Source organism: Drosophila bipectinata, chromosome 3L (assembly GCF_030179905.1).
Source record: "Drosophila bipectinata strain 14024-0381.07 chromosome 3L, DbipHiC1v2, whole genome shotgun sequence".
Lineage (NCBI taxonomy): Eukaryota > Metazoa > Arthropoda > Insecta > Diptera > Drosophilidae > Drosophila > Drosophila bipectinata.
The window spans coordinates 11,842,845-11,867,541 of NC_091738.1; the positions used below are offsets into that span (position 1 = coordinate 11,842,845).

A 24,697-nucleotide genomic window follows, 5' to 3' on the forward strand; every position below is an offset into this window, starting at 1 on the left:
TCGTGACTTTTCATAATTTTGCTGTATTATTTATTTAAGGGGCAATGATTTGGCGTGAAATTTCTTTTATAGTTCTTTTTTTTTTCCTTGGAGAGCAAATGCAAAAGATTTGCATACGAATGCAGTACCGATAGCTCTTGTCTTAGGTCAGCTTTTCGGGATCACTGAAGATTTTCTCACGCCGGAAAAGTAGACTGGCCACTAACCGGTTATCCGGTTTACAGCCGAGCCGGGACAGTCGGAGAAAAGGTCAACTGGCGGTGGGCCGACACCGATCACCGATCAGCCAACATCGAAAGCTGCAAACTGGTTCTGAGCCCGACCGAATGACCCAATTGTCCTGCAGTTACTTAGTTACAGGACTAGACAGTCCATCATGCGGGCCAAATATGCAAATGCCTCGTCCTCGTTGTCTGGCAAGGCGCTAAGCTGACTCAAGGAAAAGGGTTGAAGACGTAGCTGAGGGTTTTATCTGTTTCGATGTAACCTCAGTGACCTTCGGGGGTTGCATTCGACTGGCTGGCTCGCTGGCTGGATGGCTCATTTGCATACATTGGAATGACACAGGGCCAGTGTCCAGTTGTTTACCTTTATCCTTTTAAATGAGTGACCGAGTGACCAAAACACATGTCTTAGAAGCAAGACCGATACTGAGTCCTGGGCATGTGTATGCAAATTGGTGGAAGGCATTTCGGAAATAGTAGTAACCCATCTATGCGGGTCATTAGAGACGCGATCGGCGATGGCCGGGCCTGTCTGTCACATTCACTTTGAGAACTCACGACTGTCCAGAACCGGTTAGTTCTTCTTGGGCGATAAGGTCATCAAAGGAAAGGGTTCTTTGCTTCTCCAGCTTTCTCACACGCTCGTCTAATTTATGCAAGGACACTGCAGAAGGACACTGGAGATGCGATGCGTTCCGATTGCGACAACCGGTCTGACCGGTCCGGCCGGGTCCGAATCTGAGAGATCCGTGTCTTCGGTGACCACGCAGCCGATTCTTGTGAGAACTGCCATTAGATGGCCTTTGTCAGCGACTGCCCAGAAACGAGTTCGAACTCCCTAAGCTTCCCAATTTCCCGAGTGTCACTGGAAGATCCTTTGCAGGCCTTTGTATGCATTCGCCAATTGCTCGGGGTTAGGGCCTTGATTTATACGCAAATAAAATTATGTTTACCTTTGAGCGAGGCAGACTTCGGTGTGACCTCAATCTTCACAGTCGCCATCCGAGTCCGGAGATTCGGGTTCATCGAGAGGCGGTCGGTATTTGTACCAAAGTATAAAAAGAAGAAAAGTCCCCATTTTAAAGATATCGAAAAATTTTTAATTTAATATTCTAAACAAGAAAATCGATCCTAAATGAATGACATAAAGTAGAGTAATGTTATGATCTCGTGCCGATCGAATCTCGACGCTTATTTACAAACTACATGGACTTGCGGAACTTTCGAGTATATTTCGAGAAGGCAGTACCCCTAGGTGTGCCACCCTACTGGTGGTACTGATGGTACTGTGGCTGGTACTGCTGCTTGCTGGGTGCCCCCGAGCTGTACTCCTGCTGTTGCTTGTGGCCACCGGCCCGGAGCAACTGCGTTGGCGGCGGTGGGGTGGGTATCTTAACCACGATGTCGGTGGGTTCGCGGATCACCTCCGCCTTGAAGCCCTCCTTGGGATCAGCCGTGTACTTCACGGTGCGGATGAAACCATCGGAGTCCACCACGGAGTAGCTGCCCTTGATGACAGATCCGTCGCGGATCTCCTTGCGGTTCTGGTAGTTGGTGAACTCATCGTCCTTCACATCGAATCCAAACTGGTAAGAGGAGTTTTGCTGAAATTTTAGAGGTTCAGAAATTTTAGAGGTATTATAGATTGAAGAAATCCCGTCTTCCCACCAGATTTTTAGGTGCGGTTCCATTAGGATTTCAAATGCGTGCTGACCCACTTTTCTGGCCCAAAACTGGCCCCAAACGCCACGAAAAAGATACATGTCCAGACTGTTGCGTCACCACTTGAGGCACATGTGGGCAGACTTGTGACTCCGCGTCCCAGATCACGCACAAGTGAAAGTAATTTGGACTCTGGTTGCGTATTTTTTAATGGTCCAAGCGCACGAATTTAAAACTTCAGTGCAGCGGATCGCACGATCGATCCGATGGCTTGGCTCCGAATTATGCAATTACTATGTATTATGCGGTAGAAATTAAACTTCAAGCGGAGGGCGTTGAATAATTTATGCACAAGGCCCGCCATGGAGGATCCAACCTTCGGACCATCAAGATTGCAACTGCGATCGAGGCAAGCCCATCGCAGATCAATCTCAAGAACTGGGTTAAGGTAACCAGAAGCGTGTCTGTGAGGCGTGACCATCCAACGATCAATAGCCCATTCTCACAGAAGTGGCCTAAAAAAAAAATCCCAAAGCCACAAAAGACAAAAAAACTGCAAGCCGAAAATTGGAAAGGCAAAAATCCAGTTTGCAAGCCGGTTCTAATGCGTGCACTGTCCATTTGCTTGATTGCATTTTTTTTCATGGGAACTGGGCTCGGAACTTAAAACATGGCACTTGCAAGGGGACCTGGGAGGACAGGGCGGCAGCTTTATGGGTCGCATTTGAAAGTGATTGTTGCCGGGGGAGAATGCAACCGCCAGCGGCAGTGTCGCATTTTATGGCCATCGCGGCTATAGGGACTTGGTGGTTAAGCTAGTGGGTTGTATCTTTATGGGGCTATTGAAGATAAATGTCTATTTTCAACCATACCATTATAATATTTAATCCTTTTTTTAAATTGATTTTTTAATAGTAAAAAGTTGTAATGTTACTCATTACTGTCACCCATCTATTTTAAGTTGTCTTAAAGATGACACGCAATCTTCGCACTTAACCCCGTCTCGTTAACTAGTTGGCTGATGGATTATGGCCACTTTGGTAACGAAATATCCGTTACCAGCTTCCGCATGCAAAGGCCATAAAAAATCGCCGATGGCCAAAGCCAGGCTATGTGGCTGAAACCGAAGCCGAAAGCTAAACGGACCGGACCAGGAGCTCTGTCGGGCCAATGAACATGCACAATGCACACAATGCATCACGAACACACTCACACTTATGGCCATGGCCGAATCCCCAGCTAGAGCCAGAGCCGTGTGGTTAATGAACCCCAGTCCCCTCCCGCACATTACCTCTAGTGTCGTTGCATGCTTCAATTGTAATTATGTTGCTGTTGCAGTTTGCAGTTGATATTGGTATTGCTGTTGCAGTTGCAGTGAAGCGAAAAGGAAAGTGCGCGAAAGCGAGTTCGAACTCAAGATCTGCACTGAGAGAAACTACCCACTATTTGTAGTTTTTCATGAAGACCATTTCTTCAAACATTATATATCTGAGACCCCCAATGTATTAAAGTGCATTGAAAACTTACATCATCGTACTGCTCCTCTTCCTCCTGCTGTTGCTGCTGCAGCTTGTGCTGTCCCTTGCCCAGGATCGAGGTGGAGGGAGCCTGGTAGGAGGCGGGCTGCACCCGGCGTGGCGGCTGGGGGGCAGCCTGGGCGGGAGGACGGTAGGCGGCCTGCTGGGGCTGAGCCTGGTACTGCAAGTACACATGTATTAGCCCCCCGGACACAAAATACTCAAGGATCAAGGAGGTCACCCACCTGTGGCTGCTGGAGGTAATCCCGAACTGCTGGGGCCACGTAACCCTGCTGCTGCTGGGCGCGGATCTGCTCGGCCACGGTGTCCTTCAGCCGGATCTGCTGGCCGGCGGTCACGTACTGCTGCGACTGCTCCGAGTTCTGTTCGTAGATGGGCGTGCCGTCGATCGTCTGGCCCTGGCCCTGGCCCTGCTGCTGGTGTTGCAGCTGCTGGTAGTACTGCCTCAAGTAGGCGGGGTCCACGCCCTGCTGACCGCTAGCCAAGCCACAAACCGAAATGGCAGCCACCACTAGTTGAAGGAGTTGCATGTTGCTGGAGGAGATTTTGCTGCTTTAAATCACAATCCGCGCACTTAACACTGAAAACTGAAACCTCACCGCCGGAGCCACAAAAATATCTGCGCTGGCTTCGGACCCAAATTGCACTTTTATATCGGCGTTAGCTGAGCGCCACCAAGCTGGCTCTCTCTCTAAAAAAAATACATATATCTGTGGAGCTTTGTAACGCCAGCTCTCCATAGCTGACTCTGGGGCGACTCTTGGCTGATTTACAACAGCTGTTTTTGGTGGGCCGACTCCCCCCGATTCGGTTTTCCATTTCCGTTGAAATCATAGTTCCTCTACCCTCGACCTGGGCCATTGTATAATGTATCTTTTTTAACATTACATGATCGGGGGCAAGTGCTCTTTCCATTTTCTCTGTCAAAAAGATGGAAAATGATTTACTAAAATTCAAATACCAATTAACTAATAAAGCGGGGCAGTTAATAAAAACTTTCACGAATTTGTCATTTAAATATAACAACATAAAGTATCTGCTAGCACACACCCGAGTGTTGTAATAGCATGCAATTCCCGCAAATAAAATGTTAATTATAAGTACCTGAATACTAAGCACTCTCATAATGCGGTTGACTCCTTCAGCTGACATGCAACTACAACTGATTTTATGCAATTGGCTCTTGTGGCGTGGTCGATGGCTTCCCATTAGATAATCATCCCAAAAATTAATCGTTCGGCTCTTGATGAGGTTCAAATTCTTGAGGTCAGGCCCCACCCGAGTCGACAAAAGTGAACAAGTGCATAGTGTGCCATTGTTTCCAACAGGGTTTGACCCAAATTGCATTAAACGTTTTTCATTGGGGCTTTTGTCTTGTATCCGCAGTCGCTTCTATCGATCTATCTACCGTATGTATTGATGAATGTATCTTTGTATCTGTATCTGGGGTTGCGAACGCGTTCGCGTTGCGGTTGAATAGGTTCAATCGGTCTTTGATTCACTGATTGCCAAATCTTTTGCACTTTAAGCCCTTTTTGCAGCATGTGTACCATACGATCATGTGATCGTGTCATTAAACCTCCATAAACTGGAGAAGTACAGTGAGTATAGGATAAAGATTAGACTAGTTACCTTTATTTCAGCTCAGTGTTCGACTGTTTACTATACTTAGTATCTACTGTACTGAAAGCCTCCTTTGCATTTGACCAAATTTGATATTTGAGACGTCGATGCGATTACAATTGCCTCAGACCATTGTTAATGTTACAGTTGCCATACGCCCTGAATTTGCATGCAAATCTACAATAAATCTTTCCACTAGACGAGATTTCTTCGACAAGGTCGTTTCGGGGGAGCTACGGCGGCTATGGCAATTGAATTTTATACACAAATTGGAATCAAAATCAGGTTGACCGTTTAATGGGATCGCTCTGACATTGTGCCAGCTTGGGTAATGCAGTAAAATAAAAAACTGGCCAAAACAACAGATGTATGAAAGAAAATAACATTTGCTGTGTGTGTGGCTTACTTAGCCGTGAAGTGAAAGTACATTATGTGGTGCAGACAATTGTTATGCACATTACACACGTACATACACTCTCGAGTGACTTATTTCCATTCAAATTAAAGTCAAATTTATGTTTACGCTCATTTCTTAGCCCATGTGTGCATATAGTTTCAATATAAATACGTTTAATTGCCCAAATGATTGATGGAATAAGTGCAGATTTGCAGCGTCATGTTATGCAAAGATTTTCGGCTACTTTTTTTTTTTAAAGGGGTGGAGTCTGAGTCTTTTATTTTACCTGGGCAGGGCCCGAAACTACTTATAAAGAGGATAGCTCGTCATATTCAAATAATTTTGATACAATTACACAGCCAGAGTGTTGAAATGTTTGATCCACTTGTGGGTAAATTATATCACAGCCAGAGAGCAGTTACTGGATTTATGAATATCAGGTGTTATAATATTTGTAAGTCCATTAACCACTCAAGACTCTGAACAGTTTCTTTTTCCAATCAAAGTCACATTTATTAATTAAAACATTATTTACACCTATTACATTCCATGACTAGAATCACTCGTAGTTAAAAAAATCTCATGATTTTTAACTCAGAATCAGCATAAACATAAGGTAATTGTAAATCAAAGCTCCTGCTAAGTGTAATTTAATTGTTTTTTATTTTAGAATTGAGGTGGTAGAGTTAATGTGTATATCATATATATATTTATTTCAAATCCGATTTCATTTACCAAACCAATTTATCATTAAGCTTGTTAGTGTTTCACAATTTCTTGTTTTTTGTTCGTTCTTCATATAATTTATTAAGTTAAATAGAATTTCATAAAAATCCGCTAAATATGTTAGGAGATAAACAACTGTCGGTGCCAACTATTGCAGATGTTGTCGGTGTTGATGTTGATGTTGCTAGTGTCGATGCTGCTGCTGCAACATCTAGTAGTCGGTGGCACCAATAACGCTGTACATCAGACGATTGAAAGAGCCGCTCTGGCGTATGTTCTCGTCGTGGGTGTTTACCACCTTCAAAAAAACATATAATACATTTAGTTAATTAAAATAAAAACATAAACAATTTTTAAAAGATACTCACATTGTACGGCGGCCGGGATACTGGCGCTGATACTGGTTTCTGTAAGATCATTCAGTGGGGAATAAATAAATAATATTCAACTTAATAACCTTTGTAATTTCCAGCGCTTTTTGTTATTTTATCCAAACTATCAAAAATGCAATCTCTAAGTTTTATGAGCTTTTGTGTTAAATGTTAAATGGCTTCAAAAAAAAATAGTGTGAGTGTGTGGTGCGCTTATGATTTGGAAAATATACACAAAGATGGGGTTAATGGAGATGCCATATCAGAATTAGTAGTTACTTTGGCTTAGTTAGTAGTTAACATTCCGCTGGACAAGGACACTCTGACACTGTTGACTAACATTCGGTTGGTTCAACTGTACAACTAGGGGTCAGGATTAACATTTTTACACAGATAGAGAGAGACAGCAAGAGCGAGACAGGAACAGAGAGATATAGATTGAGATATAGGCAGACTTTGTACAGATGAGCTTGAGCTTGGGCGAGCGATCTTGTCTTGGATGCCTTCACATAGAGTTTTTTGACTGAGGTCGTTTGATTTTTGAATTTGAATGGACTTGGTCTTCCCTGATTAGATCTTACCTTTCCTGGAACCAATCTATTCGGCTGGTAGACCTTGGTCTGCACAGGAATGGTCACTTCCTGTGGCGAAGAAGTGCCATAGTTGCTGTAGCCGCCCTCCTCTTGGATGGCTCTGTAGGTATCGCTGTTCCTGGGATCGTACACGACAGTTTTCTTATAGCTGCTCGATGGCAGTTAACAGTGATCAGTAACGGTATTGGTATCGGTATCGGTATCGTTATCAGTTTCGGGGGTTTTTTGCATTTTGAGATCGTTGAAAGCGCCGTTATTTCGTTGGTTTTTTTTTTTGGGTTATGCGTATGTTTTTCAATAGATTTATTTTAAGTCGTTTTATTGTTTGTTGGTTAATCGAAATTCATTCATTTAAATGAATTAACAAAATATATTTGGTTTTTTTTTTGGTTTGTTTTTTTTTTTTTACATCGGTTGAGTAGCGTGAGACAGAGTAGTGAGAGAATAGAAAGAGAAAACAGGATGTGCACAAAATACGTTAGAATTATTTTGTTTTGTTTGTAGTTGTAGTATTTTTTGTAATTTTTTATAAATTTTATTTTGTTTTTTACTGGTGTGCTTTATTGTCCATTCAATGGCACACTCCTCAAACAATTTGCGATTAATAGGAAACTCATTAACAAATTCCTTACGAACTAGTTAATAAAAGTAATCGAACAGAACTGCATAACAAGTGTAAGATTTTTATTAATTTTAATCAGTTTTCATCGTATGAGTTGAAGCCTTAAGGTCGGGAGGGGGTTAGGTTTTGTTAAGATTAGGATTAAAAAATGTATTAATACTGGAGGGGGTTGCAATGGCCGGGGGTATGATGAATAGGAACTTTCAGTGCTGTCTTTCAAACAGTTTTCTCGTAAAAATAATTCAGCAAACTTCTTTATAACCAAGATTAGTCTTAAAAAGGGGCGGGGCTGGGAAGGAAAAGAGGAATTTTCAGCAGGGTTGGGGTTTTTGGGGGGTCTAGTTGGAAAGACTTTTTTTGTGGCTACTATTTCTTTGATCATTTGTTTTGTTGATAGAGTTGTTGCAGTTTCTGCTGGCGATGTTGGCGTTGTTGCTCTGCAAGTTGGTCTTTTTGCTTTTGTTGCTCCAGGATTTTACGTTTTTGTTCCAGGAAAGATAGATCGATGAAAATTCTAACATTAATTGTGCAGCTGAGTTCTAAATATATAACGGGGTCTAATATCTAGAGTCGTAATTGTCTAAGGTGTTGAGTTGGTTTTCATTAAAATTTTAATATTTTATTTTGGTTTAAATTAAAAATAAATAATTATATTTACAGCACCTGACCTGCCAAAAGAAACCCCAATATGCCGATTTACCTTTCACACCTGCGCCAGAATATGCGGATAACCCAAAGAAGGAAAACCCTGTGGGGACTTGTTGGAGATACTTTCAGGAAAAACACTTATATACAAATAGTATTGGTTTCCATATCACAGACTCCTGTCTAAAGAGATTTTTGTTGCAATAGGAAAATATATGGGAAAGGGAACACATAATATGTACATTCATATGGACAGCAGAGCACATGCATCGGTTTTTGGACTGGTGTCGTGTTGTTCTGTTGTTCTGCCAGACATATCATAGATATTGTATCTTGTTTTTAAAGGACTTTTTCATAAATTGTTGTGGTTGCGGGAGACAACAATTATGGGTATTTGATGGGTTAATCTGTACAGACAGGCAGGGATATATATTTAGATATGAAAACATTCCTCATTTTCAATTTTCAATTTGTCTCAAGGCAAGTTCAAGTTCAATTTCGAATTCTTGCTCGAAGGATTCAATCAAAGAAACGAAATCAGGCTGTGCTCAAGATATGAAATTACTTTTACCCGTTAAGTTTTGTTGGCAAAGGACGATGCAAAGGACTGTCCTTCAAGCGATTGCTTTCGCTTGTGGCGAAGCTACAACAATATACATAGAATATATAGGTATATATAGAGAGTGGAATATATAAAGTAGATAAAATAATAAAACAGATATCCGGCGATAGGCGTACGTACAACATCTAGGGACTGGAGTGTGTTTCTATAGTGTTTTCGTCTGATTCGTGTGTGCTTCGTTTTAGTAAATTTCGTTTTGAAAAATTTGGCTTACAATTATGATGGGTTAGTTTAAAAATTTTCGCAGCTTAACCAATATCAAGTTATGTGGAACTTAGTCTACTTGTATTCGTAATCAAAATCGTGTCTCGGGATATTAGTTTCAAGCTACTAGGCGCATTTCGAGTGGCTCTCTCTCTGGCAAAAAAGAAAAGCTGCAATAAATTTTGACATTTCTACGCAGATTTATTCAGTAAATTGCAATTTCCAAAAATAGTAAAGAAACGTAATTATATAGGCAATATGTTCAATTCGACAAGCGTAATCCAAAGTTCAGATATTAGTGGTATATTTCTTTTGTTTCGAGCTAAGCATAAGAGTTTTCCAAATGGTATATTTCAGTTGGCAACTTACGGAACTGTTGTCCTGATGGTATCCTCGATGTTGCTGTTGGAGTACAGACCGATGGGCGAGTTGAATTGCTTGTGGAAGACCTAGAAATTTTTTCTTTTATAAAGTAAACTATTTATTTAAGAGAATCCCCCTCATGACTTACGCGGCCAGTGTCGGCCTCGGAGCCAACAACCTTGTGCAGCATGGTGTCGGCCACGCGCTGCTTCATGATACTGTCATGGTAGTCGTGTCCTGGATGGGCGCGCACAGCCGGGTTGGGGTAGTGCCTCAGGTAGGACTCTGTCGTGGGCGCATCCTTCTTCACTTTAGCGCCCGGCAGGACCAGAGGAGTTGTTCGGTAGGGCTGAAATTAATGGAAAACATAACACCACACGTGATCAGTCAAGATTAACGACTTTGTTTATGCCAAATACAATCTGCACACATTTGGCAGCCATGTTCTGGCAAATGATAATATAAATAAATCAGAGAGAGATTACCACAAGTTCTAGAATTATTTTTCCTGTGATCTTTCGATCTTCGCCCACTGTGCTGGACGCGAGTGTGTGCGCGTATAAAGTTTATTTACCTAAAATTCCATTTTATGTGCGAGCAGAGCGCCCGTTTATATACTTTCAAAAATATCTCATCGCCATGGCGTATATTTTTAGGCGCTTACGTGAGCGTGTTCTTCGCCAGCCAGCCAACGTCCAGTTTTCATTTTATTTTTACCAAGCAGTCGGACGAGTAAGTAATTCTATATGTTGGGGCTACTGATTTGAATGTTGTAACAAAGCGCGCCTTATCGATTGATTAAGCTCTATCGATTACCGATTATCCTGATTTAAGCAGCTGATCGTGGCTAGGACTTTTCCAACACTGAATATCTTCGCGCTTTTTTTTGACTACCAGCTGGCGTGGCACTAATTCAGAATAATCCATATTATTTTTAAGAGATAATTATTATTTAAAAAGAGCTACTAACTACATGGCCGCCGTTCGACGCTCCACGCGCCTATCGGCCGCTGCTTCGTCTCTGCCACCTACGCCGCAGTCGCAGTCGCTGCAAACGGCGAAACAAAGTGAAGTCAGAGGTCGGCGCAGATCGGACGTTTGGAAAATCAGACAACCGACTGTAGAAATAATTGATAGCGACGAGGACTCTGATGACCGCATTAGCCTCGTTTCAGAGAACAACGAGAACCGCAGCCACCTGTTGAATAAAATGGACAACGGCAGCAGCAGGCGCAGGACGACGACAGGCTCAAGAGTTCATATTTCCGACAATGAGCCACCGAAGACGCCACGCAGCAGTAAGAAAACATCAAAAACAGCCGCTTCCCGAGCGAAAAGAATCGAGGAAAATGAAGAAGCGGTCAGGATATTTCTGGAGAGCAGTGATGTGGAGGAGGAGGATGTGGTCAACGCTTCTCCGCCCAAACAACGTAAAATTCAACCGCTTCCTCAACATCTTATTAGTCCCTCGCGACTGCTGGACAGGCTCAGTATAGATGAGCGCCAAGAAGAGGACCCCAAGGAGACCAAGACTGATAAAAAGCAAGAGAAACTTTCAAAGAAGAAATCGCAGCCTCAAGCACATAAAGACCATCTTCCAGAAGAGAAGGAGGAATCCAAAACGGAGGAGCCAAGCCTCTCCCCAGAATTTAAGTCGCGCAACAAATACCAAAACGCTCGTCGGGTTCTAAACAGTGCAGAGACTCAAAACTTACCCGGCCGGGAGCAACAGCTCCAAGAACTTCGAGAGTTCTTCACCAGTCATTTGGAGACCCAAACCTCCGGAAGTCTGTATGTCTCAGGCCAGCCAGGAACTGGCAAAACAGCTTGCCTCTCGCTACTGCTCCGCGATCCGGAATTCTCTAAAAGACTGCAACGTGTCTACATCAACTGCACCAGTATTGCCAGCGTGGGAGCTGTTTACAAGAAGCTATGTTCAGAGTTGCAACTGAAAGTAAGCGGTCGCACGGAACGTGATCACATGGAAGCCATACAGCGGCACCTAAGAACAGCCAAAAAGATGCTCCTTCTGGTCCTAGACGAGATAGACCAGCTGTGTACTAGCCGACAGGAGGTTTTGTACACGATTTTCGAGTGGCCCGCCCTGCCCGGAGCCAGATTACTTCTCGTTGGCATTGCCAATAGCCTCGATCTCACTGACAGGGCTTTAATGCGTCTAAATGCCCGATGCGAGCTAAAGCCTCGGCTTATGCACTTTCCGCCTTACTCCAAGCAACAAATTGTGGAGATCTTCAAGTCGCGCCTGGCCGAGGCAGAGGTTTTGGACGTCTTTCCGCCAGTGACCTTGCAACTATTAGCGGCCAAGGTGAGTGCGATCAGTGGAGATGTGAGGCGTGCTCTGGATATAGGAAGGAGAGTGGTGGAAATAGCAGAGCAGCAGAAACGCGTTGGTGAAAAGGAGTTCAACATGAAGGCCCTGGAACTCGAAGGCAAGGACAAAGAGGAGGCCAAAGAGAAGCAGGGTAAGAATATAGAGGTCTATAAGGATTAGTCCTTAATCAGTACTAATATTTACTCTTCTTTTAGACACTCTAAAACCCGTCCAAGTGACACAAGTAGCGGCTGTTCTTAACAAAGTCTATGGAGCCTCCCAGAACCTTGAGGCGGACATCGAAGACGCCTTCCCACTGCAGCAGAAGCTAATGCTTTGCACGCTAGTGCTAATGCTTCGAAATGAGCGAAACAAGGACATCAGCATGGGACGCCTACACGAAGTCTACCGCAGGGTGTGTGCCAAACGGAATATTCATGCTCTGGACCAGGCAGAGTTTGCTGGCACCGTAGACCTGGTGGAGACCAGAGGCATTATACGCATCATGCGCAAGAAAGAGCCGCGACTGCACAAGGTTCTGCTCCAGTGGGACGAGGAGGAGGTACATGCATCGCTCAGCGACAAGCAGTTAATCGCCTCAATCCTCAGCGACACCGCCTGCTTGGGAAAGTAGCTGCCCGTCTGGATAATTACCTTAGGAAATTAGCTTGGTTAATTGCGCATTTCTCTCATTTTCGTTCACCTTGGGGACGAACATTTCAGACTGTTTGAAACGAACGTATATATATATGTATAAGAATACAATTTTTGACGCTAATTTTAAAATTCGTGGCTGGCGCAAGCACAGAAATATTTTGAAATATCATTTTGAGGGTCACTTTCGACATTCTGCTGCTGCGGGGCATTTTAATTGATTCGAATCTTTTCAGTTTTTATATAGTATGTGTGTCATAAATTTAAGTAAATGTTGCGCCGCCTAATCTATTTCAAATCCGATCCGTTGACCAATAAGCTATAGACTATTTCCTGTTAGCCCTTAAGTGCTTTAAAATAAACCAATACTACAATAGAAAAAACCACAAAAGTGAAAACATTTCCTCACTTTCGTTTGGGGCTTTGATGAGTGCCAACTTTTTGGGGAATAGGCGGTAAATCCCATTGTTTTGCGAGCCAAATTAACGTTAATGTTGCTGAAATACGTGCGGGAATTGTTGGCCATCTCGACATGAAATTAATTTCTTTTATAATCATTTTGTTTATTTATTTTTTTCGGCTTATTGTTGTTTTTCTAGCGCTCTCTGCTCTAAAAATATCCAACATTTTTGGTGGTATGAATTACATTGAGCACAGAATGAGCGCAATCACCGCCGAATGAATATGTTCGGAAACTCTTGTTGCCTTTCGACGCATATTGACGAAAAGCGAACAAATGTTTGAATAATAATCTATATACACATCCAACTGAGAGATCGGCCAACCAGTCAGATATATTCACGGAGGTACTACCTATAGATGTGGGTACATAGCGTTCCTCTTCGTATATTATGTGGAAGGCTTCTTCTTTCTTAATTATATATATTTTTTTTCTTTTGAGGTAACAGTAAAATGAAAACTTCAGAAAATATATATGCCCAGACATATCCCAACGTTTGGCTAGCGTTTAGACTTTTGAATTTGAACTTGAATTCCAAGAACAAATGTTTGACGGTAAAGGTGAAACGTTTCATCTGGATTTTGGCCATGGTCTTGTGTACTTTCAGGTGCCAGTCACAGCAGTTGGATTGTGTCAAGTAATTATTGTTTATGGTTAAAAAGATTATTTTAAATTAGAATTAATTATAGGCACAGTGGGCTATTGGTTTTAAAACTGAAATTCTGAAAAAATTGTTTTCCAAACTTAATAACTATATCCTAGCACTTTAATGAGCACTTTCTACGAGCATAATCGTTGAATTTAGCTTCTTAATTATTTTTTATAAAAAACATATATATTTTTTTATCACTCTCTGGCTTACTTGATATTGAATGCATTCATTGAGGTCTGGCTGCTCCTTGTAGTAGACGGGGGATCCGTTTTTGAACTGAACGTACTCCATTTTTGTGTAGTGTATGTGTGTTTTTGGGTTTTAATTTAAACTCCTTAATTGACCAGAATTTAAACAAAATAGAAACGAAATTAAATTATAGCCAGAGACAATTATGTAATAGTAGATCACATCAGTTTCTTTTGAATATTTTTTTTTTTTTTTTTGTGTAATGACACTTAAAAGTGTCCACAAATTTTAAAAAATATTGGTAACTTGCTTTTTATGCACGTTTAAATCAACGTTGCAGCTGGATGAGATCGCTTCACAAGGATAATATTCACTACTAAAAAGGATACTCGAGCTCGAGTCTTGTATTGTTGTTTATTTTTCAATATTCCGAACGCAACTGATTTGAAAATTTTCAAATGCTGGCGAATTATTGCTATTCCGACTGCTCGGAATTCCAATTTGTCTATATAGATCCGCTCAGTATCCGTATCCCAGTATTGGAGAGTATCTGTCTATGTGAGCCATATAGAAAAGTGAGTGCTGACGGTCAGAGGCCGTTCGACCCACGCACCCATACTCTGGCGATTTCGAAAATTTTGGTAAAATTTATTTCTTCGATGTGTGGGTGAGAGAGAGGCTGATGATTTTTTTAAAATATACAAAATATGTTTTTGTGCAAATAGCTTATTCACCGAGCGTAAACTCTGTATGGCCAACACAACAACAACAACAACAACAACAAAAACAACAACCACAGTATAAACTTGGACTTGGGTGATCTTATTTTTTTTTTTTGGTTCCCGCCCACGCGCCTTCAAGTTATACCCCCCAACGGATGTTGTTGTTTGTCTGTGGCCCCAGCGAAATAAAAAAAAACATGTTATTCACATATATCATCCCATCTTTCATATATACAATATGTGTTTTAATTGCCGCTTTGTAGAGCAATTTCAGATACAATTCTTTTCGCATCGCGAAAATTAGGCACAAATATTTATCGGGTCCGAGGTTATTGTTTCGCTCGAATGCAGAAACATTAATGTGAAAATCGCAGTCGGCAGAAAATTGAGAAACATATCACAGATTTAACAAATTTTGTAGCTACATTATTGATGTGCTCAGTTTGTTTCCACTGATTCGCACGGACACTGCCCAGAGATTTGTCAACTGCCAGTTGACAGTTCCATAGATATATCCACCAGATCTCAAGATACATTGATTATTGGCATTGGCATTCTGTGATTTCTTGGCTTTCATAAGCAATTGACATTGTAGCAGGGCATTTGATGTTCTATCTTGAACACGAGCAGGTGTAATTAGCCTTGAAAGTCGTGAGGAAAAATTTCAAGTTCGATGGAAAATTCAAGGAACGCATAACTTACAGGGAATTATGTTTTGTTTTCCCCTCTGCGAAGGTTGCAGTTCATTCAAACGATCGCGGGGGCGTCTAGAAGAATCTTTTTGTGGCATAAAAAGTCAAACGATCCATAAACAATTCAGGGAATATTTTTTCTTGGGGCTCTAACAAAGCGAAATTTTGGAATACAAATATAATGCAGTCAAGGTATAGGTATATTATAACATAAATTAATTTGGCTGAAGAGCATTAACCCCTAAGAAGATATTTCTATATTTAAAATCTGTTTAATCCAACGTCAAGTACTTAAGAAGTAGAAATTATGAGTCAGGTATATCGAAAGTGGGCGTATTCTTATTATTTGTTTGTTTAGTTAACAGTCTGGACTTCCTTTACTTCCAAGAACCTTGATTATTATTTTGAAAAATTAAAGAACCAATGATCAAATGTCTTTAGTACATTCACCCTTTACTAAGCCTATAAATATAAAGAAAAACTAAAATATTAGAAGGTCTTGGACCTGGAACTTTTGACACCTATATCACACTTTTGTATGACAAATCATTGGACATCAAAAAACATCTATATGCACCTTGATTTTTATTTTGGGGCCGCATTGGCAAACAAAGTGCGACCTTGGCAAGTGTCTTGATTCATTAGCGGCGTCATCTTGGGTCTGTATGAAGCATATGGAGGGGCTAAGAGTGATGGGGCCACTTTCATTGGCAGTGCCACGGCATCACAAGGTATCATCCATACGGACAGTGGATCAAAATCAAAACATCCCATCAAAATACACCTCACCTCACCTGTCCTCCTGCAGTTTAGTAGTGGGGGCCCCCAAAATAGTTTCTATTTACAATGTTTTCTTGTTTATTTGCGTCTTTGCCTCTTGGCATTTTCCGCAGAGTTTGTTGGGGGCGGACTATCTAGTATCTAGCTCTCTGTTTTCGCTTCTGGGTTGGTAGGTCTCTACCGATGTTTCAGTTTGATTTCTCGCCAATTTCCACCTGCACACACTGCGTCACTGGGCTCTTCCTGTTTAGCGCCCCCCATTTTCGACAACCCGGTTCCGATCTCTGGTCTATTTTTGGCGGATGTAAGAGGCGGAACCTTGACCACCAGCAGCATAGCTATCTGCTGATGTCAGCCATTTAATATTTTTTGAAAATTTCTTAAAAACAAAAATTATTTTTGATTTCTGTGGATTTTTGAAAGTTTACTACGGAATGTCTATAAGAAATCGGTACTTTATTCTGTAGCCTTTCTATATTTCTTGTTTTTATATTTTGTTCCTCTACAGGTTGTTTAAAAAACATTTAAATTAAAAACATTCTATTTTCATAATCCTATAAAATATTCTGCATGTAGCGCTCAAAAGTATGCTACATTTTAAACTGAAAATTTTGTATAATTTATGTACATGTAAAAATATATTTTACAGCCAAAATATTAAGATAATATCTTATTTTATTAGCTTTTAAATATTTAAAAATAATTTATTTATGAGTATAAGGATTTTTTTTAATTATTAAGTATACTAAAACCCTTTTTTTACCTTCTATAAACTTTCGTATAAAAGGATTAAGTTAGATAAAGGTTTAAGGATAAGTGTTGAACTACATAACTTACAGTATATTTATGAAGCTTTTAATGGACTCACCTGGTTCACAATGGCAGCCTGCTCCTCATCCACATCCTGCTGATGATCCCTTGTCGGCTTTGGTGAGAACACACTCGACGGAATCTCATATCCTCCCGACGCGTTTAGCTGGGGAAACACAGTCTGAGGCAGAGTGTCCACGGGCAACTGAAGGGCCCGCTCAAAGTGACTGGGTCCGGGCAAAAACGGCGATGGTCCACGGTGGGGCAAGAGATCCGGACTGGCCGGCGGCAGAGTAGAGTTGCTACGGGATCCGGGGCCAGCTTCCTGGCCAACGCCTTGCGTGTACGCGATTTTGTTGTCCCTGGAGGGTAAAACATATTGTTATCCCTGAATGGTGGGTGTGGAATGCCCTGTGGAGACTTACCTGTGCACCACCAATCGGATGTCGTTGCCAGCCCCACGGAACAGCTGTTGGGCGTCAGCATGACTCAAGTCGCGTGCATCGTACTCGCCGATCTTGGCTATGATATCGCCGCGAAGAAGCTCCCCATATGACGGGCTGCCCACCTGCACCTGCAAGGGGGGATACAACAGAAAAGGGTGGTAAGGTTAGACTTTCTTTAGTTTCTTAGTTTGTCCAACATTGGGGTGCCATTCGGTTGCCGCTGCCTTGACACAGATGAATGACTGCCTAAATTATGATCGCCAGACTGTGTTTACATCGTTAGCGGGTTGAAAGAGGAGAAATTATCAAGGAGGGTATGTCGGGGAGGATCGTCTTATGCTATTTTGTTGCGCGTCAATTAGTTTTACTGGCGTCGCATTTTGGCAACGTTGCAGCGTTTATTGTTGCTTCTGTCGGACGGATGTGGCCGATGGGGTTTGGGAATTCTCTCGATGTGCCAGTTTCGCTGTTTTGATTTGTTGCTGTTTATTTGGCCGATGAGAACAAGGGGCACAAAGGCCAAATCGGTTTGGCTTCACTTCTCTTAGTTTCCCTGCATCTGAATTTGCATTCTGTTTCTTTATTTTTTTTCGCCACAAAGCGACAAATGGCTGGCTTCTCCGGTTACATAAGCGAATGTTATTACCCTGGTGATGATTAGTGGCGTGTCCAGATCGTTGCCGCCCACCAGGCGAATGCCCCAGGGTGTGGCCTGGCCATCGCGTTGCAACACCACCGCGAACTCATGCAGCTTGGGGCTCATCCTGCTGGACCGGATCCTACAAGCTCATGCGATTTTGGGTATTTGTTTATTTTATAATTTTTATTATTTTTTTTTTGTTGGGGTTGCCCCGAGGCGCTGAAGGCGCGATATTGCAGTCCGTTAAGCGTTTTGTTCGATCGCAAAGCTGCTCAAGTACTAATTTTAAAATACAATTCGTATTCCTTTTTGCAGAAGCAGAAGCAGCGGCATCGCCAGATCTTGGTGGTACACCAGTACACTGCGCCACAATTGTATATAGTATCGAAAATACATACAACTTGTATCCACCGGCAACGGCGACTACATGCTGAGAAACATGAATTCGATTGGCGGATCTTAATCGTTAAATGGGTTTTCACTCAGCGGGGTATAGTGAAATTTCCTTATAGCCTGGCATGGGGCTTTTAAATATATATTGCTTATTAACTTTTATCTAACAGGACTTTTTGTATAATGCAAACATGGCGTATACTTGATATGTTCGTTAGAGATCATATTACTCATACGCAGAGGTGGCTGAAAAGCAAAAGTTACTCCATTTTTGTCTTGAAAATGTATTGTTTGATAAAACCATAATATCCTCTATACCCTATAGGGTATAACGAAATCCTCTTAGAACCAGTCACACTTTCCCCATTGTTCTCATTGTTTAATTTGTCTTGTGCCCTGCATTTCTGGCATTCTGCACACACATTTCAGGGCAGCACTTGATCCAGTTGCAAGCTGACCCTGAATGAAATGAATGCCACATGTCATCATCTAGGCAGCCTTTTTGATGATCATGCCTGGTGGACTCTAAGAGAAAATCAAATGTCTGGGCATCTGTTTTTTTCTGAAAGCTAAGAACAATTTTATTAGTTTGTTCTTTTTTCGTGGATTTGTTTGGCGAGCGATGATGAGGCAACCGAGAGAGTGTAATTAAATTTATTTACTGAGGCAAAAGCTGGCGTACAAAAGTGAATAGAGACATATCATCAACTAAAACAAACTAATTAATCAGATTTTTCATGAATTAGTCAATGGAAAATGGGCTTGCATTGTTCAAGAAGGGTCATTAGTTCAAAAACTTGAAATATGTTGTTTACAATTCTGTTTGAAATTCTCATTTTTGGCAACATTTTTACTTTTTACAACGGAAAAATCTTTTCCGCTTTCAGATCTCATTGCCTGCTGATATACACAATATATGGTTTGGCATTTTATTTTTGCATTTCATTTAATACTGATTTCGGCACTTTTTGGCTGGGGCTTCTGAAATGCCTTTTACTATTTGGGGCTAGAATTGTTGTTTTCGGTTTCAGTTGGAAATTGTGAGACATTTTGCCATAAATTATGCTAGGACCTTGAGGTGTCTATAGGGGCTAAAAACTTTCTGAGATATTCTGAGATGGCATGCTTTCCAAATGCAAACCAGAATGCATTTGCGGCTTGCGTCAATTTTATGGACCGCTTAGCTTTTTTAACTTTCAGCCGAAAGTGCAGCAGTGTCTAATTAATTAAATTTCGGCTGACAAATTTACGAGCCGCCAGGGGCAAAATGTTATTGAACTGATTTCTGACACGGGCTGGTGTGAATTGGGGCCACCAATACAAGAGAACGCCACCCGGCGATGATTGACAAGGCGGGCTATTTAGGGTGGCGGTGTCGGGGGTGGTATTCTTGGGGTCTTTGGGACTTACCCCCACGTTTGCTTCGTCGGCAAAACGGACGCGTTTCTTCAGTCCACTGCTGCTTCTCCGACGCCCGGGGGGTGGCAGAATGGGTGGCGGCAGTGGTGGGGCTCTCAAGTGGGATTGGCGAGGGGGTGGCGACTCGTAGCCGGATCCGGGCACCTTCCAGAAAGCCGGTCGCCCGTATGACGCGGCTGCCACTGATCTGCTGGTCGTCATTGCTGGCCAGCGACTAGCGTAAACAAAAGAAATGCTCCTCTCCACATTCACAAATGTTTGCCGAATTATTTATTTCTTTCTTATTACGAACAGCGCGCAGACGTCGGTGCGTCTGCTCACGGCTGCGTATGTGTGTGCACTACTGGGCAATTGAAAAAATCAAATAAAATAAAGGAAAGAATGAACAGAAATGAAAGCAAAACAAAAATTAATCATACCAAAACTATTTCAATGAGATTCAGGTGTATAAAATGAATAGAATGTTTACCTAAAGATGAAAAGGTACAATAATTTTATACATATAACTATAATTATATTTTTTACAAATTAACACATGTAGGCTTTCCTTTCAAGTTTAAATGCGACCGCCTTTCGGTGTGATATCGATAAATTAGTACATCATCCGATGATATCGTACATTTTTAGAACGATAGACCGTTACCAGGTCACACTAAAAAAGTTCTGAGGGTTTCCCGTTTAAATCAGCTAGTATAATAATATTTACAAATTTAATATTCTATATTAGTATCTTATTCTTTAATATTTTTTAATATAAGCCTATTATGTTTAAAAACTAGATATTTTCAAGCTGTTTCTAGAATTTCACAATCTGAAATTTGCATTAAAACTGCTATTTGGGCAACTCTGATAAGTTTCACTTTTTAATTTCGATGCATTCTGTTGATTAAATCTGAAACGGAGAGACATCGCGATTTGCATGGACCAAACAAAGAAACCCGCATATAGCTGAAAAATGTCTATTTTCAAGGCGCGGTAGGTATTACTTCCTGTGACATTAAAATCCAAGAGAGTAAACAGAGACTTTCCATTTTAAAACAGAGTTAAGGAATTCGAGGATGTTCTGGCGCCACCCCAAGATGAGATTGATCTGAAGCAGCTCCGGAGACTGGCTTTCAATGGTAATGTAACAAACATAGTTACTTTAAGTTACAAAAATCTAAATGACACCAATCCACAGGTGTGCCCGATGTACAAAGTTTTCGTGCCCTGAGCTGGAAGCTTCTACTTGGCTACTTGGCTCCCAAACGCAGTACTTGGGCATCCACTCTTGCCCAGAAGAGGGCACTTTATAAGCAATTCATTGAAGAGCTAGTTTTGCCCCCGGGACACTCAAATAACGGTGACTCAGGCTCCGGAGACCAGGCGGATTTGAGGGGCGTTGGCCTGCAAGATCATCCCCTGAGTGAGGGACCCGAAAGTGCTTGGAATACGTTTTTCAGCGACAACGAGTTCCTGCTGCAGATCGACAAGGATGTGCGGCGATTGTGTCCGGACATATCCTTCTTTCAACAGCCCACTGAATATCCCTGCACCATTGTAGTCCACAGCAAGGGGGAGCATGGGCGAAGACTGCACGAACGGGTGGTTCCCGCCGTTCTCAGCTCGGCAAATGTGGAGCGCAAGGGACTTGGTATGACCAAGGTGAGTTTAGTTCGGGAGATGTGCTAGAAATTAAGCTGAACTTGAGTTTATTTATGTCTGTCATTTGGACTTTAGCAGCAAGTAAGTGATCCCATACCCTTGAACGATATCCGACGTTATCAACTGATAAATAATGATTAAAAATATTTCCTTTACATCATTCAGATAAATTTGATTACCAAACGCTCTGTTGAAAACTATGCCGCAATGGAGGAGGGCCAAGAAGCCCACTGGGAGGTGGTGCAACGAATACTCTTTATTTACGCCAAACTGAATCCCGGGCAGGGCTATGTTCAAGGTATGAACGAGATTGTGGGACCTATTTACTATGTGATGGCCTCGGATCCGGATCTCTCCTATCGAGAACATGCCGAGGCGGATTGCTTTTTCTGCTTCACAGCTTTGATGAGCGAGATTAGAGACTTTTTCATCAAAACACTGGACGATGCCGAAGGCGGCATCAAATGCATGATGGCGAGGCTATCAAACATGTTAAAAGACAAAGATCCAAATATCTACGAGCGCCTGAAGACCCAGGAACTGCACCCGCAATACTACAGTTTCAGATGGCTCACCTTGCTCCTATCACAGGAGTTTCCACTGCCGGATGTGCTGCGCATTTGGGATTCCGTATTCTCCGACGAGCATCGTTTTGACTTTCTAATCAAGATCTGTTGCTCCATGATGTTGTAAGTCAGTGAAAGTTTTTATAAAGGCAGTATAACTTATAGTTCCTCTTTCCAGAATCCAAAGAGAAGCTATACTGGAAAACGACTTTGCGTCCAACGTGAAGCTGCTGCAAAACTATCCTCCAATCGATATCAATGTTGTGATCACCCACGCCGTTTCCTTAGCGTAGCAATAACCCCTTTATACTTGCCGAAGAATATCCCCCTCAAGGGCGATATAAACCAACCAAGCAATCAACTGCATTTTAGTTATAGCCCCTCGAAACGCACCTATACAGGAAATCCAATAATATACACTTGCTTTTTTTAAATAACCTATAATTTTTATACTTCATTAATAAACGAATCAATTTTAACATTTCGTGGCCCCAACATCAACTCATCGAAGAAGCTACGTAGGTTCGGTCAGTAGGATAAAATAACACTGATGTACAAGTGGCATCGTCTCAATATAACGTAAAACACCATTTTCAAGGATATTCATCACTTGTTAAGCTTGGGTGCCGTATCCTTGCAAATGGTCTGCGCAATAAACTCGATGAGGGTTCGCGTGGGGCGGCCAGCCATTCCCTGTCGCAGATATTCAAATTCATCGCCGCGAGTTATCATTACGTTGGTAGCATCCTATGGATGAAAAATTAGATACTCAAGCAAATTATTCACAAAATATATGGTATCCAGACTTACGATATGCATCCATTGTCCACAAGGCACAAATTCGCGCAGAAAAGCGGCGGCTTTGCAGGGACGTCCGCCACGGCCAATGCCGTAGTTCTGGACATCACTGCGGCCTCCGGCACGCACGGCCTTGCTATAGTAGTTCCACAGAGGAAGACGCCACACGCGATCGCCCGTGTGCATGCTGGCATGCTTGATCTGCTGCCACAAAATCTCAGAATTGGTAAACACGCCGCAGGCCGCCTCGTCCAAAGCTTGACGCATGTACCCGGAGCAAGTGCCGATATCGATAATGCACTTTGGACAGAAGTTCTGTCCATAAAGCAATGCATCGGCTAGCACCAGGACATCCTCGTGGTCGGTGCACTGGACTTCGATGGTCTTGCCGTTCATAGACTTGACCATATCTCCGGGACGGAACGAATTGCAACCAATTACGTTTTCGCACAGTGGAATAAGGCCGCGAATGTTAACCTGGAAGATGGACCAAGGGATTGAAGAACGATACGAGAAGGTAATCCTATGAACTCACCGGCAATCTCAGTCCAGCCACAGCTCGGCAAGTGGCCACCACTACAGCGGCTCCAGTCATGTCACCTCGCATGTGGAACAGCTCCTCCTTCTCCTTAAGGCACAGGCCACCAGCATCATAGGTCACGCCCTGACCCACAAGAACAATTGGGCGCTCTTCAGCGCAGGTTCCGTAGTAGCTCAACTCCAGGAAGATAGGTGGCTCACAGGAGGCCTTGCCCACCGCCAAGAAGGCGTGCATGGACTGACTCTCTGCCCAGCCCTCAACCTTGACCTCCACGTTGACACCAGATTTACAAAGTACCTCCACCACATTCTGAGCAAATGCAGTGGGTGTTAGAAGGTTAGAGGGCATCTCCTGGAGCTGGCGTGTAAGATTCTGGGCGGCTGCCTTCTGGAGTCCTATGCGCCATCCCTCGATATCACAAATCTCGTCCTTGGTGGCAAACAAATCAATGGACGGGACTGATATCCGGCGCTTGGGATCCCTCAGCTCTTGGTAGATCCAGATTCCCAGAGCGGCCCCCTCGGCGGCCGACTCGGCATGCCCGCAGTTCTCCACCTCGATACGGTCTGTATCGATTTCGGCGAGAATACGGCAGGCATCCGCCACCGATCGCCGGATAGCCTCCTTCTGCTCGTCGAGGACCTCGTAGGGATTGTAGCCCAGGCACTCCTTGCCCAGCCCGATGACCGCCACAGCCGAGTAATAGGGTACCCGCTCTGGTTCCACGGCAAAGATCAGGCGGGTCTCGCCGCGCTTGGGCATGGGTCCCGACATCCGCAGCACCTCCAGCAAGCGCCCGTGGGTCTTCTGTACGTTGTACCGCCATCCGGTCGGTGTGAGGATGCCAGCGTCGTTCTTGTCCTCCTCATCGGCATACACACCTACGACCAGGCCGCGCGACGGTGGGTCCGCACAGATCTCCATCTGCTGGAGCTGCAGCATCTGGTTGATGGCTTGCGAGGCATAGCGGCACTGCCGCTGCACGACCAACGCTCGGGGACGACCGACACCGAAGGCACACGCACGTGCGAAAGCGTTGCGGGAGAACCGGTACATTTTTTCAGATTGAAGTTGAACTTAAACTTTGACAATTCGGATACAAAAATACTACCAATATTGTAAAACTTGCAGTTCGATTTGCTGTGCCGCCTTTAAAATATATTCCTTAAAATTTTTTCCGCCAAGACTAGCTAAATTTGTGTACGTGTTCAACCTCAAAAAGAATAAAAATGAGACTGATCAGCTCGCCGGCTTGGCACTGGGACAAAGGGACACTGACAGAAGACACACCAGGTTGCTTGTTTTGAAAAATTTCAACACCGCCTTTTCAAATACCCCGGCAACTCCGTTTTAATATTTCATTTCATAT

General features: G+C 42.8%; 5 protein-coding genes across 17 annotated transcripts; 2 read left to right on the plus strand and 3 right to left on the minus strand.

Annotated features, from left to right (window-relative positions):
- Positions 1-7: 7 nt before the first annotated feature.
- On the minus strand, positions 8-4,053 carry Cpr66D (Cuticular protein 66D). 2 transcript variants are annotated; one of them, XR_011442783.1, is made up of 4 exons: positions 3,649-4,053; positions 3,414-3,584; positions 1,178-1,828; positions 8-1,109 (listed from the first exon to the last, which is right to left on the minus strand). XR_011442783.1 is itself a non-coding variant. In XM_017240603.3 (3 exons), exons 1-3 carry the CDS (start codon positions 3,952-3,954, stop codon positions 1,490-1,492), a joined length of 816 nt encoding a protein of 271 aa, XP_017096092.2. In that variant the 5' UTR covers positions 3,955-4,053; the 3' UTR covers positions 8-1,489. The 2 variants fall into 2 exon arrangements, 1 of the variants encoding a protein (XP_017096092.2); XM_017240603.3 differs by having other exon boundaries at positions 8-1,828.
- Positions 4,054-5,931: 1,878 nt separating this feature from the next.
- Zasp66 (PDZ_signaling and DUF4749 domain-containing protein Zasp66) lies at positions 5,932-19,995 on the minus strand. Of its 12 annotated transcripts, none has more exons than XM_017240567.2 (9): positions 19,771-19,995; positions 17,307-17,455; positions 16,940-17,243; positions 9,739-9,939; positions 9,597-9,676; positions 8,973-9,044; positions 7,123-7,282; positions 6,539-6,577; positions 5,932-6,468 (listed from the first exon to the last, which is right to left on the minus strand). In XM_017240567.2, the coding sequence occupies exons 1-9, from the start codon at positions 19,978-19,980 to the stop codon at positions 6,382-6,384; spliced, it is 1,302 nt and encodes a 433-aa protein (XP_017096056.2). In that variant the 5' UTR covers positions 19,981-19,995; the 3' UTR covers positions 5,932-6,381. The 12 variants fall into 12 exon arrangements, with proteins under 12 accessions (XP_017096056.2, XP_017096058.2, XP_017096057.2 ...); XM_017240569.2 differs by lacking the exon at positions 19,771-19,995 and adding an exon at positions 17,974-18,246; XM_017240568.2 differs by lacking the exon at positions 8,973-9,044.
- On the plus strand, positions 10,459-12,967 carry Cdc6 (Cell division cycle 6). The gene is made up of 2 exons (XM_017240566.3): positions 10,459-12,073; positions 12,138-12,967. Exons 1-2 carry the CDS (start codon positions 10,564-10,566, stop codon positions 12,554-12,556), a joined length of 1,929 nt encoding a protein of 642 aa, XP_017096055.2. The 5' UTR covers positions 10,459-10,563; the 3' UTR covers positions 12,557-12,967.
- A 618-nt stretch (positions 19,996-20,613) lies between the features above and the next one.
- Positions 20,614-22,591, plus strand: LOC108124793 (TBC1 domain family member 13). The gene is made up of 5 exons (XM_017240640.3): positions 20,614-20,754; positions 20,821-20,900; positions 20,960-21,423; positions 21,589-22,112; positions 22,168-22,591. Exons 1-5 carry the CDS (start codon positions 20,735-20,737, stop codon positions 22,280-22,282), a joined length of 1,203 nt encoding a protein of 400 aa, XP_017096129.1. The 5' UTR covers positions 20,614-20,734; the 3' UTR covers positions 22,283-22,591.
- Positions 22,448-24,578, minus strand: LOC108124792 (cytosol aminopeptidase-like). Its single transcript, XM_017240639.3, has 3 exons — positions 23,323-24,578; positions 22,800-23,264; positions 22,448-22,736 (listed from the first exon to the last, which is right to left on the minus strand). The coding sequence occupies exons 1-3, from the start codon at positions 24,382-24,384 to the stop codon at positions 22,596-22,598; spliced, it is 1,668 nt and encodes a 555-aa protein (XP_017096128.2). The 5' UTR covers positions 24,385-24,578; the 3' UTR covers positions 22,448-22,595.
- Positions 24,579-24,697: the final 119 nt, after the last annotated feature.

What these genes read in the sequence shown, in the direction of transcription:
- Cpr66D (XM_017240603.3), bottom strand. Translation starts at nt 3,954, where the DNA reads ATGCAACTCCTTCAACTAGTGGTGGCTGCCATTTCGGTTTGTGGCTTG. An exon ending in ATTACCTCCAGCAGCCACAG is followed by an intron (nt 3,585 to 3,648) that starts GTGGGTGACCTC and finishes GTGTACTTGCAG; the next exon opens with TACCAGGCTCAGCCCCAGCA. An exon ending in AAGAGGAGCAGTACGATGAT is followed by an intron (nt 1,829 to 3,413) that starts GTAAGTTTTCAA and finishes CTAAAATTTCAG; the next exon opens with CAAAACTCCTCTTACCAGTT.
- Cdc6 (XM_017240566.3), top strand. Translation starts at nt 10,564, where the DNA reads ATGGCCGCCGTTCGACGCTCCACGCGCCTATCGGCCGCTGCTTCGTCT. An exon ending in GGAGGCCAAAGAGAAGCAGG is followed by an intron (nt 12,074 to 12,137) that starts GTAAGAATATAG and finishes CTCTTCTTTTAG; the next exon opens with ACACTCTAAAACCCGTCCAA.
- Zasp66 (XM_017240567.2), bottom strand. Translation starts at nt 19,980, where the DNA reads ATGACGACCAGCAGATCAGTGGCAGCCGCGTCATACGGGCGACCGGCT. An exon ending in ATCCGATTGGTGGTGCACAG is followed by an intron (nt 17,244 to 17,306) that starts GTAAGTCTCCAC and finishes TTTACCCTCCAG; the next exon opens with GGACAACAAAATCGCGTACA. An exon ending in CCGAGGCCGACACTGGCCGC is followed by an intron (nt 9,677 to 9,738) that starts GTAAGTCATGAG and finishes AAAAATTTCTAG; the next exon opens with GTCTTCCACAAGCAATTCAA.
- LOC108124793 (XM_017240640.3), top strand. Translation starts at nt 20,735, where the DNA reads ATGTCTATTTTCAAGGCGCG. An exon ending in ATGTCTATTTTCAAGGCGCG is followed by an intron (nt 20,755 to 20,820) that starts GTAGGTATTACT and finishes ATTTTAAAACAG; the next exon opens with AGTTAAGGAATTCGAGGATG. An exon ending in AGGGACTTGGTATGACCAAG is followed by an intron (nt 21,424 to 21,588) that starts GTGAGTTTAGTT and finishes TACATCATTCAG; the next exon opens with ATAAATTTGATTACCAAACG.
- LOC108124792 (XM_017240639.3), bottom strand. Translation starts at nt 24,384, where the DNA reads ATGTACCGGTTCTCCCGCAACGCTTTCGCACGTGCGTGTGCCTTCGGT. An exon ending in TGGCTGGACTGAGATTGCCG is followed by an intron (nt 23,265 to 23,322) that starts GTGAGTTCATAG and finishes TCCATCTTCCAG; the next exon opens with GTTAACATTCGCGGCCTTAT. An exon ending in GTGGACAATGGATGCATATC is followed by an intron (nt 22,737 to 22,799) that starts GTAAGTCTGGAT and finishes TTTCATCCATAG; the next exon opens with GATGCTACCAACGTAATGAT.